Raw genomic sequence first — 12,599 nt, 5'->3', positions numbered from 1 at the left:
TTAAATTCTTATTTTGTACTTTCTACAAGTACATTATTGGGGATTAAAAAAATGGGTTTTTTTTTTCAAGGTTACAAGTATTTCTCTAGTGCATAAAGCAGGTCACATTTTCAAAGTTCCTTGTTTTCTCTTTTATCCAGATTGTCACTTCCACATGGACTAGGAAGAGTTATCTCACTGTCTATGAGAATTAAAGCAATTGTAAGTTCTAGAAGCTTCTTCCTCAGACTGCCATCTTTGTTAAGCTTTGCTGCTCTGTGGGAAGTAACAGATTTTTCCTACTTGCAGAAAGGACTTTTCCACTCCAAACTTGTTGGAAATATGAACTAGGTGATAGATCCATCAAAGAAAAAGCTTATTACTTGTTCACATAACATTTTCCTTTCATGTCCAACTGAACAGTGGCATTAAGTGAATGCCTACAAAGCATCTTAAAGGCTAAGGAAGGATTACACTAAAGGCTAAACTCTGAGACAGCTTTATGTACACTAGAGTGCACTTTCCTTGGGCTTAATGTCTTTTAGCCTATCTCTAGAGGCCATCAGAGGGCAAGGTTTTTGTCATGAAATAGAACTAATCAACTTAATAGACTTCGTATTTAAGGCAAGGTTAACCATAATTAAGACAGTTTTGAAGCAGTGGCCAGACGTGTTTCTCAGCCTGCACTCGGAGAAGCTTCTGCTGCTGAAGGACCGAGTCCTCTGGTGGCCCCTCCAGTGGCAATGACAGAGGAGGTACGTACACAAAACTGCACATCCATGTGTCCGAAGTTAAGACTAGCCACTCTTCGTAAGATGCTGCAAATATAAAAATGAAAGAGCTATTTGTCTTAAAAGGAAATGCTTATGCTTATGTATAAATTTTTTGGCCCCGTTCCTAACAATATGTTAGCTAGTAAATGATTCCTTGACTGAGGTTACTAGAGAGTAAGATGACATATGAGTCCTACCAAATAAATACTTCCTGGCCTTACTTTTTACATTTTGTTTTTCAAAGTGGAAGTAAAAGGAAGTTTGATATAAAGTCAGTTCAAAGTTATATTAAATTTATCATTGTGTTTTATTGTCTTCAAAGTGTGAAGTATCTAATTTTGTATGTTATTGTTGTGCATTTGCTATACATGATTGCTTTAATAACCTCCCATTACTGCAGATAACTACATACCAGAAATGGTCATAATGTATCGACCATAAATGTCAAACTAGGAAATTTCAGAAAAAAATATTGAGGCACAATCAGTGACAATCATGAGAAAGATCTGTTGATATTTCTTAATTCATTATTTAAAACGATCTGCCTAAGATACCTAGTACTGCTAGAATTTCAAATTTATGCAGAATGTAGTTCATATGACAGGCCTTTGAAGAAAGTGAATATAATTTGTAGAACTCTGGCAGCCTAAAGATTATGTTGAATCCAAGTAGGGAAAAAAGACATCATTTATACTTGCTCAGTAATGACAAAAGTTTACCCTTTGTTATTGCAACATTTGTGAATGTGCCTAGAACTTGACATTTGAAGAAGGCATGGATGGCTGAAATGATAGTGAGCTTCTACAGTGAAAAGCAGTCAGAAGTAAGAGGAGCATGTAATTAATCATCTGTCTTCAGCAACTTTCCAGGGTGTGTGCTGTCACGATGCGTTCAGAAAAGTGCTAAAAACATGCTTTTAGTAAACGTGAAGTATATTTTAGAGTCATTGCCAAGTGCTTCGCTATTAACTGTCTGATCATACTACTACTTAATACTAAAGTGACAATTTATTTTCATTTTTCTAGTCTAATAGAGGAAATGCTTAAGGCTACTTGCCTTGTAAACTGTGGTGTTATTGGCATAATTCAAACTAGTAGAAAAGAAATCTCTCAGTTTCTCCCGTGTCTTTGGCAGACAAAATGAGAGGGGAGGGACCAGAGTACAAGGTCCATTTAGGTAGTTGGTGCTCAGAGCAGAGCCTGGGGAGGGGAGCCAAGTTGAGAGGCTTTTAAAATAAACGATGTAGGAAGATTTGCTTTGGAGTTGTCTGGGTACCACCCATGATAAGGTCAGGAAAAATAACAAGAAACTAGAGACTGAATTGTTAAAATTGCCCAACAAAATGTTTCATGATGGAGAAGTGTAATATTCAATTTCAGTTGCCTTTGGCCCCCTCAGCTATCAACCAAGACCTTAGAAAATCAACTACCCAGACATAGCCTTGTGTGATGGTTCTGTGTGTACCACGAAGGGTGTGGACAGCACTGTGAATCCATGAGGAGCAGAGAGAAGGAAACAGAGGAGGGGAGTGAGCCATGGGGTACCCTGGGAGCCCCACAAAAGCATAAACTCAGAGGCAGAGTCCCCATGAGGTTGAGAGTCCCAGGAATGCACAGGAGCCCTGCAGAAGATGAAGGATGGGACCTGAAGGTGACGTCAGCCACTCAGGTTTAACAAGCAACAAATTTGTCCTGTTATAAATAACCATAAGCATATTTGGGCTGAGGATACCTTAAAGGTAGCAATTTCACCAAGTTGTAATAAATCCTGGAACATAGAATTCTCTTATAATCTTCTGAGGAAATGTGTGTGTCTCCAATTAGAAAAACTTATGCCAAATATTTTACTCCAATTTATTCATCTGATCTCACTTTAAACTTTATTTCAATCAAAATGTATTTTGAATATCAATACAATTATTTTATTTTATGTAATTATTTCTTTTTTAAAGATTTATTTATTTATTTGGAAAGCAGAGAGAGAGATACCAAGCTTCCATCTGCTTGTTCATACCCCAAATGGCCATAACAGCCAGAGCTGGGCCAGGCTGAAGCCAGGAGGCAGGAGCTTCTGGGTCTCCCAAGTGGGTGCAGGGTCTAAGCACTTGGGCCATCTTTCACTGCTTTCCCAGGCACATTAGGAGGGAGCTGGCTTAGAAGTGGAACAGCAGGGACTTGAACTAGTACCCATATGGGATGCTGGTATCGCAGGTTGTAGCCTTACCTTCTACACCACAGTACCAGCCTTATATGATTATTTCTTTCTTTTTTAAAGATTTATTTATTTATTTGGGGCCGGCACCGCGGCTCACTAGGCTAATCCTCCGCCTTGCGGCGCCGGCACACCGGGTTCTAGTCCCGGTCGGGGCGCCGGATTCTGTCCCTGTTGCCCCTCTTCCAGGTCAGCTCTCTGCTGTGGCCCAGGAGTGCAGTGGAGGATGGCCCAAGTCCTTGGGCCCTGCACCCCATGGGAGACCAGGAGAAGTACCTGGCTCCTGACATCGGATCAGCGCGATGCGCCGGCCGCAGTGCACCAGCCGCGGCAGCCATTGGAGGGTGAACCGATGGCAAAGGAAGACCTTTCTCTCTGTCTCTCTCACTGTCCACTCTGCCTATCAAAAAAAAGATTTATTTATTTATTTGAAAGAATTAAAGAGAGGCATAAGCAGAGAGACAGTGGTCTTCCATCTGCTGATGTTGACAAATACAACTGAATTGGCACCTGCCCACTCTGCACCAGGAAAGCCTTCAGTGCATATCTGCTGACTTGGCAAGGCCTTTAGTTCATGAAGTTCATGTCTTACAACTGCTGCCCTAATCAGTTGAGACAGAATTAGCACTAGCTAAATCGTCTATGTGCTGCCAGAGGGGTTTGTTGAGGGTAAGAGTCTGAAGAAGGAGATTAAGGAGTCTTCATCCTGCTAATGTGCGGGGCATCCAGGATTAAAGCTCCAGGTCAGAGAAATCCTCCTGAATGCAGACCTAAGCACCAGCATTCTCCCCAGCTTGGGATTACTATACACGCTCTGCACCCAAACTTATACCCCAATCTACACTTTACACAGGACCATTTCATTGCCTATAGCAAAGTGATCTTAGTACACAATTTGTCCATGTGTCTAAAATATAAGAAAACACTCTGGTAATGTCAAAGTTAATATTTAAAGACTAGATTATCTGGTCTAGGACCCCCAAAATGTTGGTTTTGAAGACAATAGACTTGGACATTCAAGTATCTACATGGCTGATGAAGTGAAAAAGTCTGCTCAACCTCAAAATATTTCCTTGAAAGTGTCATGAGTGTACTTGCTTAAAGTAAGTTTGATTTACTAATCTTTGACAAATAAGCTAAAATCAGTCTCTGGAAAAAGGAAAGTCTTTTCCCAAATGGTGTTGGGAAATTTGGATCTCTGCATGCAGAAATATGGAATTAGATCCCTTCCTTATGACCTTTAACAATCAATGGATCAAGGATCTAAACCTAAGACCTTAAACCTTTACATTACTGGAAAAAACATAGGAGAAACACTGCAGGACATTGGCCTAAGCAAAGACTTCTTGGATAAAATCCCAGAAGCAATAAAAACAAAAATAGGCAAATGGGATTACATCAAGCTAAGAAGCTTCTGCACAACAAAAGAAACACTAGACAAAGTGTAGAGTCAGTGACACAATGGGGGAAAATATTTGCAAACTGTGCATCTGATAAAGGATTAATATCCAGAATATGTAAGGAGCTCAAGAAACTCAACAACAACAAAAATAATCCACGTAAGAAATGGGGTAATGATAAGAACAGGCATCTTTCAAGGGATGAAATACAGTCAAGTAACAGTCACATGAAAAGATGCTCAGGATCACTAGCTATTAGGGAAATACAAATAAAAACCACAATGAGGTCTCACTTCACCTCAGTTAGTTAGTTAGATGTTTATCATCCAAAAATCAAAAAATAACAAATGCTGGAAGGATGTGGTAAACAAGGTACCCTAATCCACTGTTGGTGGGAATTTAAACTAGTACAACCATTATGAAAAACAGTATGGAGACTCCTCAGAGATCTGAAAATAGATTACCATATGATCCAGCCATCTCATTCTTGGTAATTTACCCCCAAAGAAATAAAATAAGCATATGGAAGAGTTATCTATAACCCTCATGTTAATGGCAACTCAACTCACAACAGCTAAGATATGGAATCAACCTGATTTCCATCAACTGATGTGTAGATAAAGAAAATGTGGCACATATACATCATGGAATACTACTTAACCATAGAAAATTCAATTCAAAATGGGTGCAGTTGGAGACCATTATACTTAGTGAAATAAGCCAGTCCCAAAATAAAAATATCATGCTTTCTGTGATCTGTGATAACTAGTATATAGAGTATGAAAAATGTAAAGTATATGAGTGAAGTTGACATCTTGATATTTGATTATTGTTTATAGCCCTTGTCTATATTCCTGAGGAACAGTAGTCTCTCTACTTAGTACTTGTTGAAGTCTTTATTTAGTGGGGATTATAAAGTAATTTGAAAGAATGTGATTGCAAAAACTATAAGAAAATAAGGAAGTGGTATGGGAAGTATCATTCTACTCCTAAATGGTATACATGAAATATATGAAATCTGTTCCCTTTATATAAGTAAATAAATAAAATAAAACTCTAATATACTATTAAACAATATTTATAAGACTATATGTAATTTAGTTTAAGGCAGTGAATTTAGTCTGCATAATACTGTGATAGTGGATACATGCCATTATACATTTATCAAAACTCATAGAAAGTACAAAATCAAAAGTGTAAACTTTGGACTTTGAGTGACAATGATGTGTAGATGTGGGTTCATCCATTGTAAAAATGTACCTTCTGCTTGATAGAGAGGCAGTGTATGTAAGGGACCAGGGAGTAAAAAGAAACTCTGTATCAGCTGCTCACTTTTGCTGTGAACCTAAATGGCTCTAAAATGTAAAAACGTATTCTGGGTATACAAATGAGGCAAGGCAATGCTTTTTTCTTAAAAGATTGGGGCAACAATAGATATGATAATGCAAAGAAAATAAGTACTTGCTCATAGTCAAAAGGCTGAAAAGGAACCAGGGGAACAAGATGTAGCTCAGTACTTTGAGACTCAGGTGTTGCAGTTGTCAATGACTTGTTTTCCTCCCATTACGTGATGTGGGAAACATTTTCATAGACATTGGGAATAGTTTGCATTTTAGGAAAAAATTTAGTGGCTTAATTATGAAATAATAATTCATCACATCATAAGTAATAAAATTTTATAAATTAGGTTCAACCCTATCTGGCATTGCAAAAGCAAAGAATGTGAGACCTAAGAATCATGGAATCAAGAACAGACCAGGTACTGAGGATGGCTTTAGTGGTCAATTAGATGAGACTTGCCTTTGATGCTTCCTTTCCTGTTGGCCTGATAGCACTGAGTCTTACTGAACGTGTGAATAATGATGAAAAATATCTTGTTGTGCTAGTGCAATGAATGGACTCTACAGAGCCTTGTAAAATGTGCCTGTAACTGGGGAACCTGGCACTTGGGAGGAAAGGCATTGGTGCTGGTGACTTAGTGGGGTGGCATTAGAAAGTAACTATTCTTTGAACAGCGCTGTAAACACTGTTGCTGCTCTACCTTACACCTTCATAGCCACCTTCAGAGTTCACCTGCAGCCAGAGAGGTCACTTGTCATCATGTGTATCTGTCTGCTTCTCACTCTGAATGTTTCCTCCCACACCACAGGAGCTTGCCAAATCCAGCTCAGAGTTAAGGAAAGTATAAGGGAGAATTGTGCACTCAGTGAATGGCCAACTCTGTCCTTCACTGCGACAGTTCTGAGGCGTGGATCACAAGTTTTCTTTCGGAGTCCTCAACTGGGGCAGAATTGAGCCCCAGTTGAATTCAAAAATCCTTCTTGCGGTGACTCACTTCCATGGCATTTCCCACAGTAGCACACATGAAGGACGATTGGGGTGATCAGTCTAAACCATTCTCTGCTCTTCCTTTCTTCCTTCTCCCTTTTTCTTCTCCTTCCTCCTGATTTGTCTCACACATAACATAGAATGCAGAGTGTAAACAGTTTTATTGAAGAAGAACTGATATTGCTGCACATATTTAATGTTACAAGTGGATGTTACAAGTGGATGAACTTGTACATATGCACACACCTCACCACAGTCAAGGTAACAGATACGTTCAACACTTTCCAAGGTTTCCTCATGTCCCTTAGTTTTTGTTCATTTTTTGTGTGTCCATGTGGCAAGAACACTTAACACAAGGGCTACTGTCCTAACAAATTTTGAAGTGCACAGTGGATGAGCCTGGAGGATAATATGCTAAGTGAAATAAGGCAGTTGAAACAGGATGACTTCTGCATGATTTTACAATTCTGTGAAGTATCTGAAACAGATTCATAGGAGCAGAGAATATGATAGTTGTTGCCAAGGGTGGGAGTTGGGGGAAATGAGAGTGGTTGTTCAATGGGAATAAAGTTTCAGTAGACAAATCAGTTTTGGAGACCTGTTCTACATAGTCCCTATAGCTCTATATCTTCAAAGATTCTGTCTCACTCATGGGGAAGATCAAACTTCAGCTTGAGACCATCAATGCAAGGTAAATATCAAAATACAACAGTTCAAGATGAAACACCAAGTTGTATTCCATATTGCTCTGTTGACAGTGATCTAGGGGAGAGAAGGAGGCTGTGCACCAAGCCTTATGTGGAGCAGCTGAGATTTCAAGCTGCAGGGCAGGGTGTGGGCTAGAGTTGCAAGCTCACATGTGATCCAGCCTGTGTTCTCCGTTGGCATCCTCACCATGGCTTGCAGGCACCTGTCAAATGTTTTTATTCTAATCCTGACTATACTGTTCCTAAGCCCTCTAAGGACAGTATCAGAGAGTAAATTATACTGCCCTCACAGAAATACTGTGAAAATAAATGAACAAGAAGAACTTAAAGAAAAGAAAAAGATACATGGTAAAAGCCAATGTTAGGTGACCCTTGGATTTGAATTTCTAATTTGATCAGTAGGTTTAGATTTGAAAAAGAAACTGAAGAAGTGATTGAATGTTTATTTATTTGTTTTTTACTCATACATATTTAAATACCATTACATTGTAGTTTTAAACCACATATATGAATTAACTTAAAAATTAGGTCAAATATGCACATAGGAATATAACAAAGAAAGAAGAAAGCGGTTAAAGTTATCTCTTTCACTAGTATTTGGCATTTGAAATTATTCAAAGGATATTAATAATTAACAAAAACATAAAGCAAAATATATCTCTTGAACAGTTGTTCTTTTTTTCTGATCAGTAGGTTCTGAAGGCATGCATATGAATACTTCTGCTTATGGAAGCTTTGATATAATTTGGTCACCTGTTCTAATTAAATATAGTCTCATATAGTCTTTTTGAAGCCATCCTAACTAGATATATTTTTAACCATTATGAAGATTCTCTTCTCTCCTTTTCTGTTTTAATATTATCAACCAAATGGAACTACTTTTCCAAAGATTGAACATACAGGAAAATTTTTGCATTTGTACCTCTAGAAATATAAAAATCAAAACAAATTGTAAGAAAGGAAGTTTATGTATATTTCTGGAATCTTTTTTTAAAAGATTTATTCACTTTATTTGAAAAGGCAGAGAGAGAGAGAGAGAGAGAGAGAGAGAACTTCCATCCATTGGTTTACTCCCTAGATGGCCGCAACGGCCAGAGCTATGCCAGTCCAAAGCCAAGAGCCAGGAATTTCTTCCTGGTATCCCATGTGAGTACAGGGGCCCAAAGACTTGGGCCACCTTCTGCTTTCTCAGGCCACAGAAGAGAGCTGGATCAGAAGAGGAGCATCCAAAACTTGAACTGGCGCCCATATGGGATGCTGGCACTGCAGACGGCAGCTTTACCTGCTAAGCCACAGCACCAGCCTCTGTTTCTGGAATCTTACAAGCCTAGTTTATTTTTTATTATTGTTTGTAGTATTATATGATCTTATCTGTGGACTTTCAGCAGATTCCAAGGGCATAATTATAAGACACCGAATTCTATGGTTGTGTCTGGGTGCTTGCTATGGAGGGTTTTTGCATAACTGAAAACTTGGTGTAGGTAGCATTCCCAAGTGTTGGAAAAAATGCAAAGGGTTTTCAAGAATTCAAATAGGTCTCAAAACGTGGGATTATTTGTTGATACACTTATCTGGTTCATTTTAGAACTCAATCAGTGGTGAGAGATATTGATGACGAATCCCACGATGGCTGTAAACCCTTTATTGACAGCTTCTGGGCAGCAGAGGATCCCACTGGTTCCCTCACCATTTGGACCTCCAATTGTGGACAGGTATTTCTTTCCAATGTAATGGTCTCATCGAGGAAATAATGGATAATCATTAAGTTTTGGAATATTAACCTCATTGTTACTTTAAAGCCACAATGTGTGTGTGTGTGTGTTTAGAGAGAGAGATCTAGTATCTCTTCCTCTGCTTAAAAGGACACAAGTTCTGTCAGGTGGGGGCCCTGCCCTTAGAGCTCCTCTAATGTTAATCCCCTCCTTGAAGGCCCTGTCTCCAAATACAGTCATATTGGGGGGTTACTACTTCTACTTATGAAAGAGAACAGGGCAATGAAGTCCATCATATTTGGGTAACCTATATTTCTTGTGATAGAACAATTCTTTTCTGTAGAATTTTTTGACTTTATGAGAAAAAATAAGATCCATTTATTCTTGTTCATGCAATGTGAACAATAAAGTTGGAATTGTAGAGATCACTGGAGTTTGACAAAATAAATGTGGACCCTGTGAGGCAGCAGTGACGGCTCAAATAATTGGGTCCATGTCAACCACATAGAAGAGCTGGATTGAGTTCCCAGCTTCTATTTTCAGTCATAGTGGATCAGGGGGTGGGAGATCTTTCTTTGTGTCTCAAATAAAAATAAACAAGTAAATAAACCTCACTATCTAAGAATCAGAAATTTTGTGTAACTCTGTCCTCATTTTACCTAGTGCAATATCATTTTTTTTTCTCCTAGAGATATATTGCCTTCCACTATAGCACCAACTGACCTGAGACAGTTTTGTGTTCCTTCCCAATTTGGATCCTCTGTTCTACCAAACACAAATATGCCAAGTATGTTGTCTAATCATCTCTACTCAGGTATGGAAAATAGATGTTTGGATCTCATCCTGTGGAGCCACTGTGATCTGGATGACTGTGTTACACTTTTCTCATTTTTCTGCTAGACTTTAGAGGTAGAACTGTGTGTTGGTTATGCTTGTATTTTCTACAAGGTTCAAATTGTGGTGCCATCCCTGTGTGACCAAATGTAAGTTGCTGAATTTCTCTGAACACAATCTTCTCCTCAATAACATGAAGAGTGGCAGTGTTACTGTCTAATCTATACATGAGGAACTAATGAGCTTAGGAGGAAATGAGATCTGAGTGTTAATGGGCTTGGAGCAGTTTATATGGGGCCTGATATGTTATACTGAGAACCTGGCTTTCTTTCTGAGTAAAAAGGAGGACTTCAAGAAAGGAGTGGGGTGGTTTGGATCTTATTTTTCCAAGAGCAGTTTAACTGCTGAGATGAGAACAGACTTGATAGGTTTAATGTACTTGGGATAAACTGATAGGAGTTAACAGCCTATTTAAATAGTCAAAAGGCTATGATGGTGTGACCTTGGGTGGTAACAGTAGGAGTAGTAAGGAGTGGTGGAGTCTATAATTATTTTCACAGCAGGCAGAAACAATAGGATCTTTTCAGTTTGAATCTGGAAGGTGAGAGAGGTAGGAGAGTGTTTCAAAAACATAATGGAGGGAGGGCCTAATGGAGGTACTGGGTGTAGCACAGCAGGTTAAGCTGCCAACTGCAACATGTCTGGGAAAGCAGCAGAGGATCCCTGCCACTCCATCTTGGGAGACCAAATGGAGCTCCTGACTCCTGGCTTCAGCCTGTCCTAACCCCAGCCATTGCATCCATTCTCTCTCTTTCTTTGTCTCTCTCTCTCCCTCTCTCTCTCTCCCTCGCTCTGTGTGTGTGTGTGTGTGTGCGCGCACGCATAACTCTGCCTTTTGAATAAATAAATAAATCTCTAAATAATAAATGTTTATTTTGGTGGAAACAATTTTGAAATTATATATGTAATTTCTTTAAAAATCTCATGGAGATGCATATTATGAAAAGCATGCATGAATTTAGAAAGTTTTCTGCATCAAAAATAAATTTATCCTTAAATTCAACTTTTCCACAAAATTTTCTGAAGTACCATTATATTAAGAATGATACCAGAAATTTGGAGCTGAGTAATCAGAAAGGTGCAGTCATTATTCCCTGAGTTAAGGAAGACTGTGGGAGGAACAGAGTTCTTGGGGAGAGGGAGAGGGAGAGATCAGGGACTTAGCTTGCTCACAGTGCACTTGAGATGCAGACAGCCAGCCAGTCAGGAAGACAGCTGAAGTTCAGGGAGGACTTCTGGAGACACAGCTTTGGAAGTCATAGGCTTGCGTGAGACTACATAAGATCTTCTTTGGGGTGAGTCCAGAAGATGAGGCAGAATGAGAAAGGGACAGAGCAAATCAGTGAGCGGGGGAAGAATCCAAGAGAATATGGTGGCCTGAAAGCCATGGGAAGAAAGAGTCTTAGAAAGTGAGCAACTTTGTCTAGTAAGCCACTTATAGAGCAAGTGAGAGGAGTACTGAGAACACAGCATTAGATTTAGCGCTTTGTGGAGATCGTTAGTGATCTTAATAACAGCAATTTGAGCAAAGTTTTGTTGATAAAAGCATGACTGGTAGAGATCAAGAACAATCAGGTGATGAGTTTTCTTACAACACTGAAGATTTTATCTCCCTTGTACTAGATTCATGAGTTTCTGTCCCTGGTCTGCAACTCCAACAACTCTTACTACATAGGAATGATGTGAGTGAAAACCCGAACACAAGTAGAAAATAGGATTTGTGCCTGGGCCAGTGAAAAGAGTGCCTGCCTCAATTTGAGCAAGTTGCCTACCACAGGACGTGGAACCATTGAACTGCAACACGAGTGAGCATCCAAGGAATGTAGCCCTTGTTGGATTTGAAACTAGACCTACCCAGTGGAGTAGTCTAAGAACCAAAGGAGGCATTGCCCATAGCAAATGCTGGATGGAAGCCCATCTGCCAGTAAGAATCCAGTAATCTGTAGCTCAGGTTTAAAGGCCACAAATCAATAGACTAGTAAAATAGTTTCATTGCTGAATCAGAGAGCCACTCTCCATCATGAAGAACCCATCAGCTGCCAATATTTGGATAAACTGACAGGCAAGGACATAGGTCTCTTGCTTTAAGGCTGAAGTGTCAGAATAGCAGGAGCAAGTTAGCGCCTCAGTACTACAGAAACTGAGCCACTAAGCAGAACAGGAGCTAACATGGGATCTAACATGGGGATAGCAGGGAGTGAATTAGTACAGCTTAACTAGCAGTGAAGGTTGGTGTTTTATTATTTGGTGTCACCTATTTGGGAGAGAGAAAGAACCTTAGAATGGATTTAGTGAGTCCAGATTTCAGAGATTGCTAGCATCTGGGAATTAGTATTATGTCCCCTAAACTGGACTTTTCCATATGAACTTTATCTGTATCACACGCAGTGCCGTGCTTGGCAATTTCATGTGTGCCAGTTATCCCAAAGAGTATCTTGAAGCCACTGGACTATAAAAACCTTTAGAGTTAGAAGACTTTCCATAGGTCACATCATCCAGTCTCAGAATCTACAAACTACAAAGAATTTCATTAAAAAAATATGGTTTATTTCAAGATAGATTATTAGGAGGAATTTAATGAGCTTTGCTAGCTTG

At 39.3% G+C, this 12,599-nt stretch overlaps 1 protein-coding gene across 5 annotated transcripts in view; it reads left to right on the top strand.

The window, feature by feature from the left end:
• The first annotated feature begins 473 nt into the window (after positions 1 to 473).
• The window catches only part of SAMD7 (sterile alpha motif domain containing 7), a 34,098-nt gene continuing 21,972 nt past the window's right edge, over positions 474 to 12,599 (top strand). For 2 of the 5 annotated variants that reach the window (XR_011388063.1, XM_070072537.1), the window contains exons 1-3: positions 474 to 734; positions 8,984 to 9,110; positions 9,800 to 9,924. Coding sequence is in view for 4 of the 5 variants with exons in the window: in XM_070072537.1 (XP_069928638.1) it covers positions 9,010 to 9,110; positions 9,800 to 9,924 (226 nt within the window). In the remaining variant the exon portion in view is untranslated. Of the gene's footprint in view, positions 735 to 6,050; positions 6,123 to 8,983; positions 9,111 to 9,799; positions 9,925 to 12,599 lie in introns of all 5 variants that reach the window. The other 3 variants (XM_070072535.1, XM_070072536.1, XM_002716392.5) reach the window with 3 other exon arrangements.

This window comes from Oryctolagus cuniculus, chromosome 4, assembly GCF_964237555.1.
Source record: "Oryctolagus cuniculus chromosome 4, mOryCun1.1, whole genome shotgun sequence".
Lineage (NCBI taxonomy): Eukaryota > Metazoa > Chordata > Mammalia > Lagomorpha > Leporidae > Oryctolagus > Oryctolagus cuniculus.
This window is presented reverse-complemented; position numbering and strand designations above follow the sequence as displayed.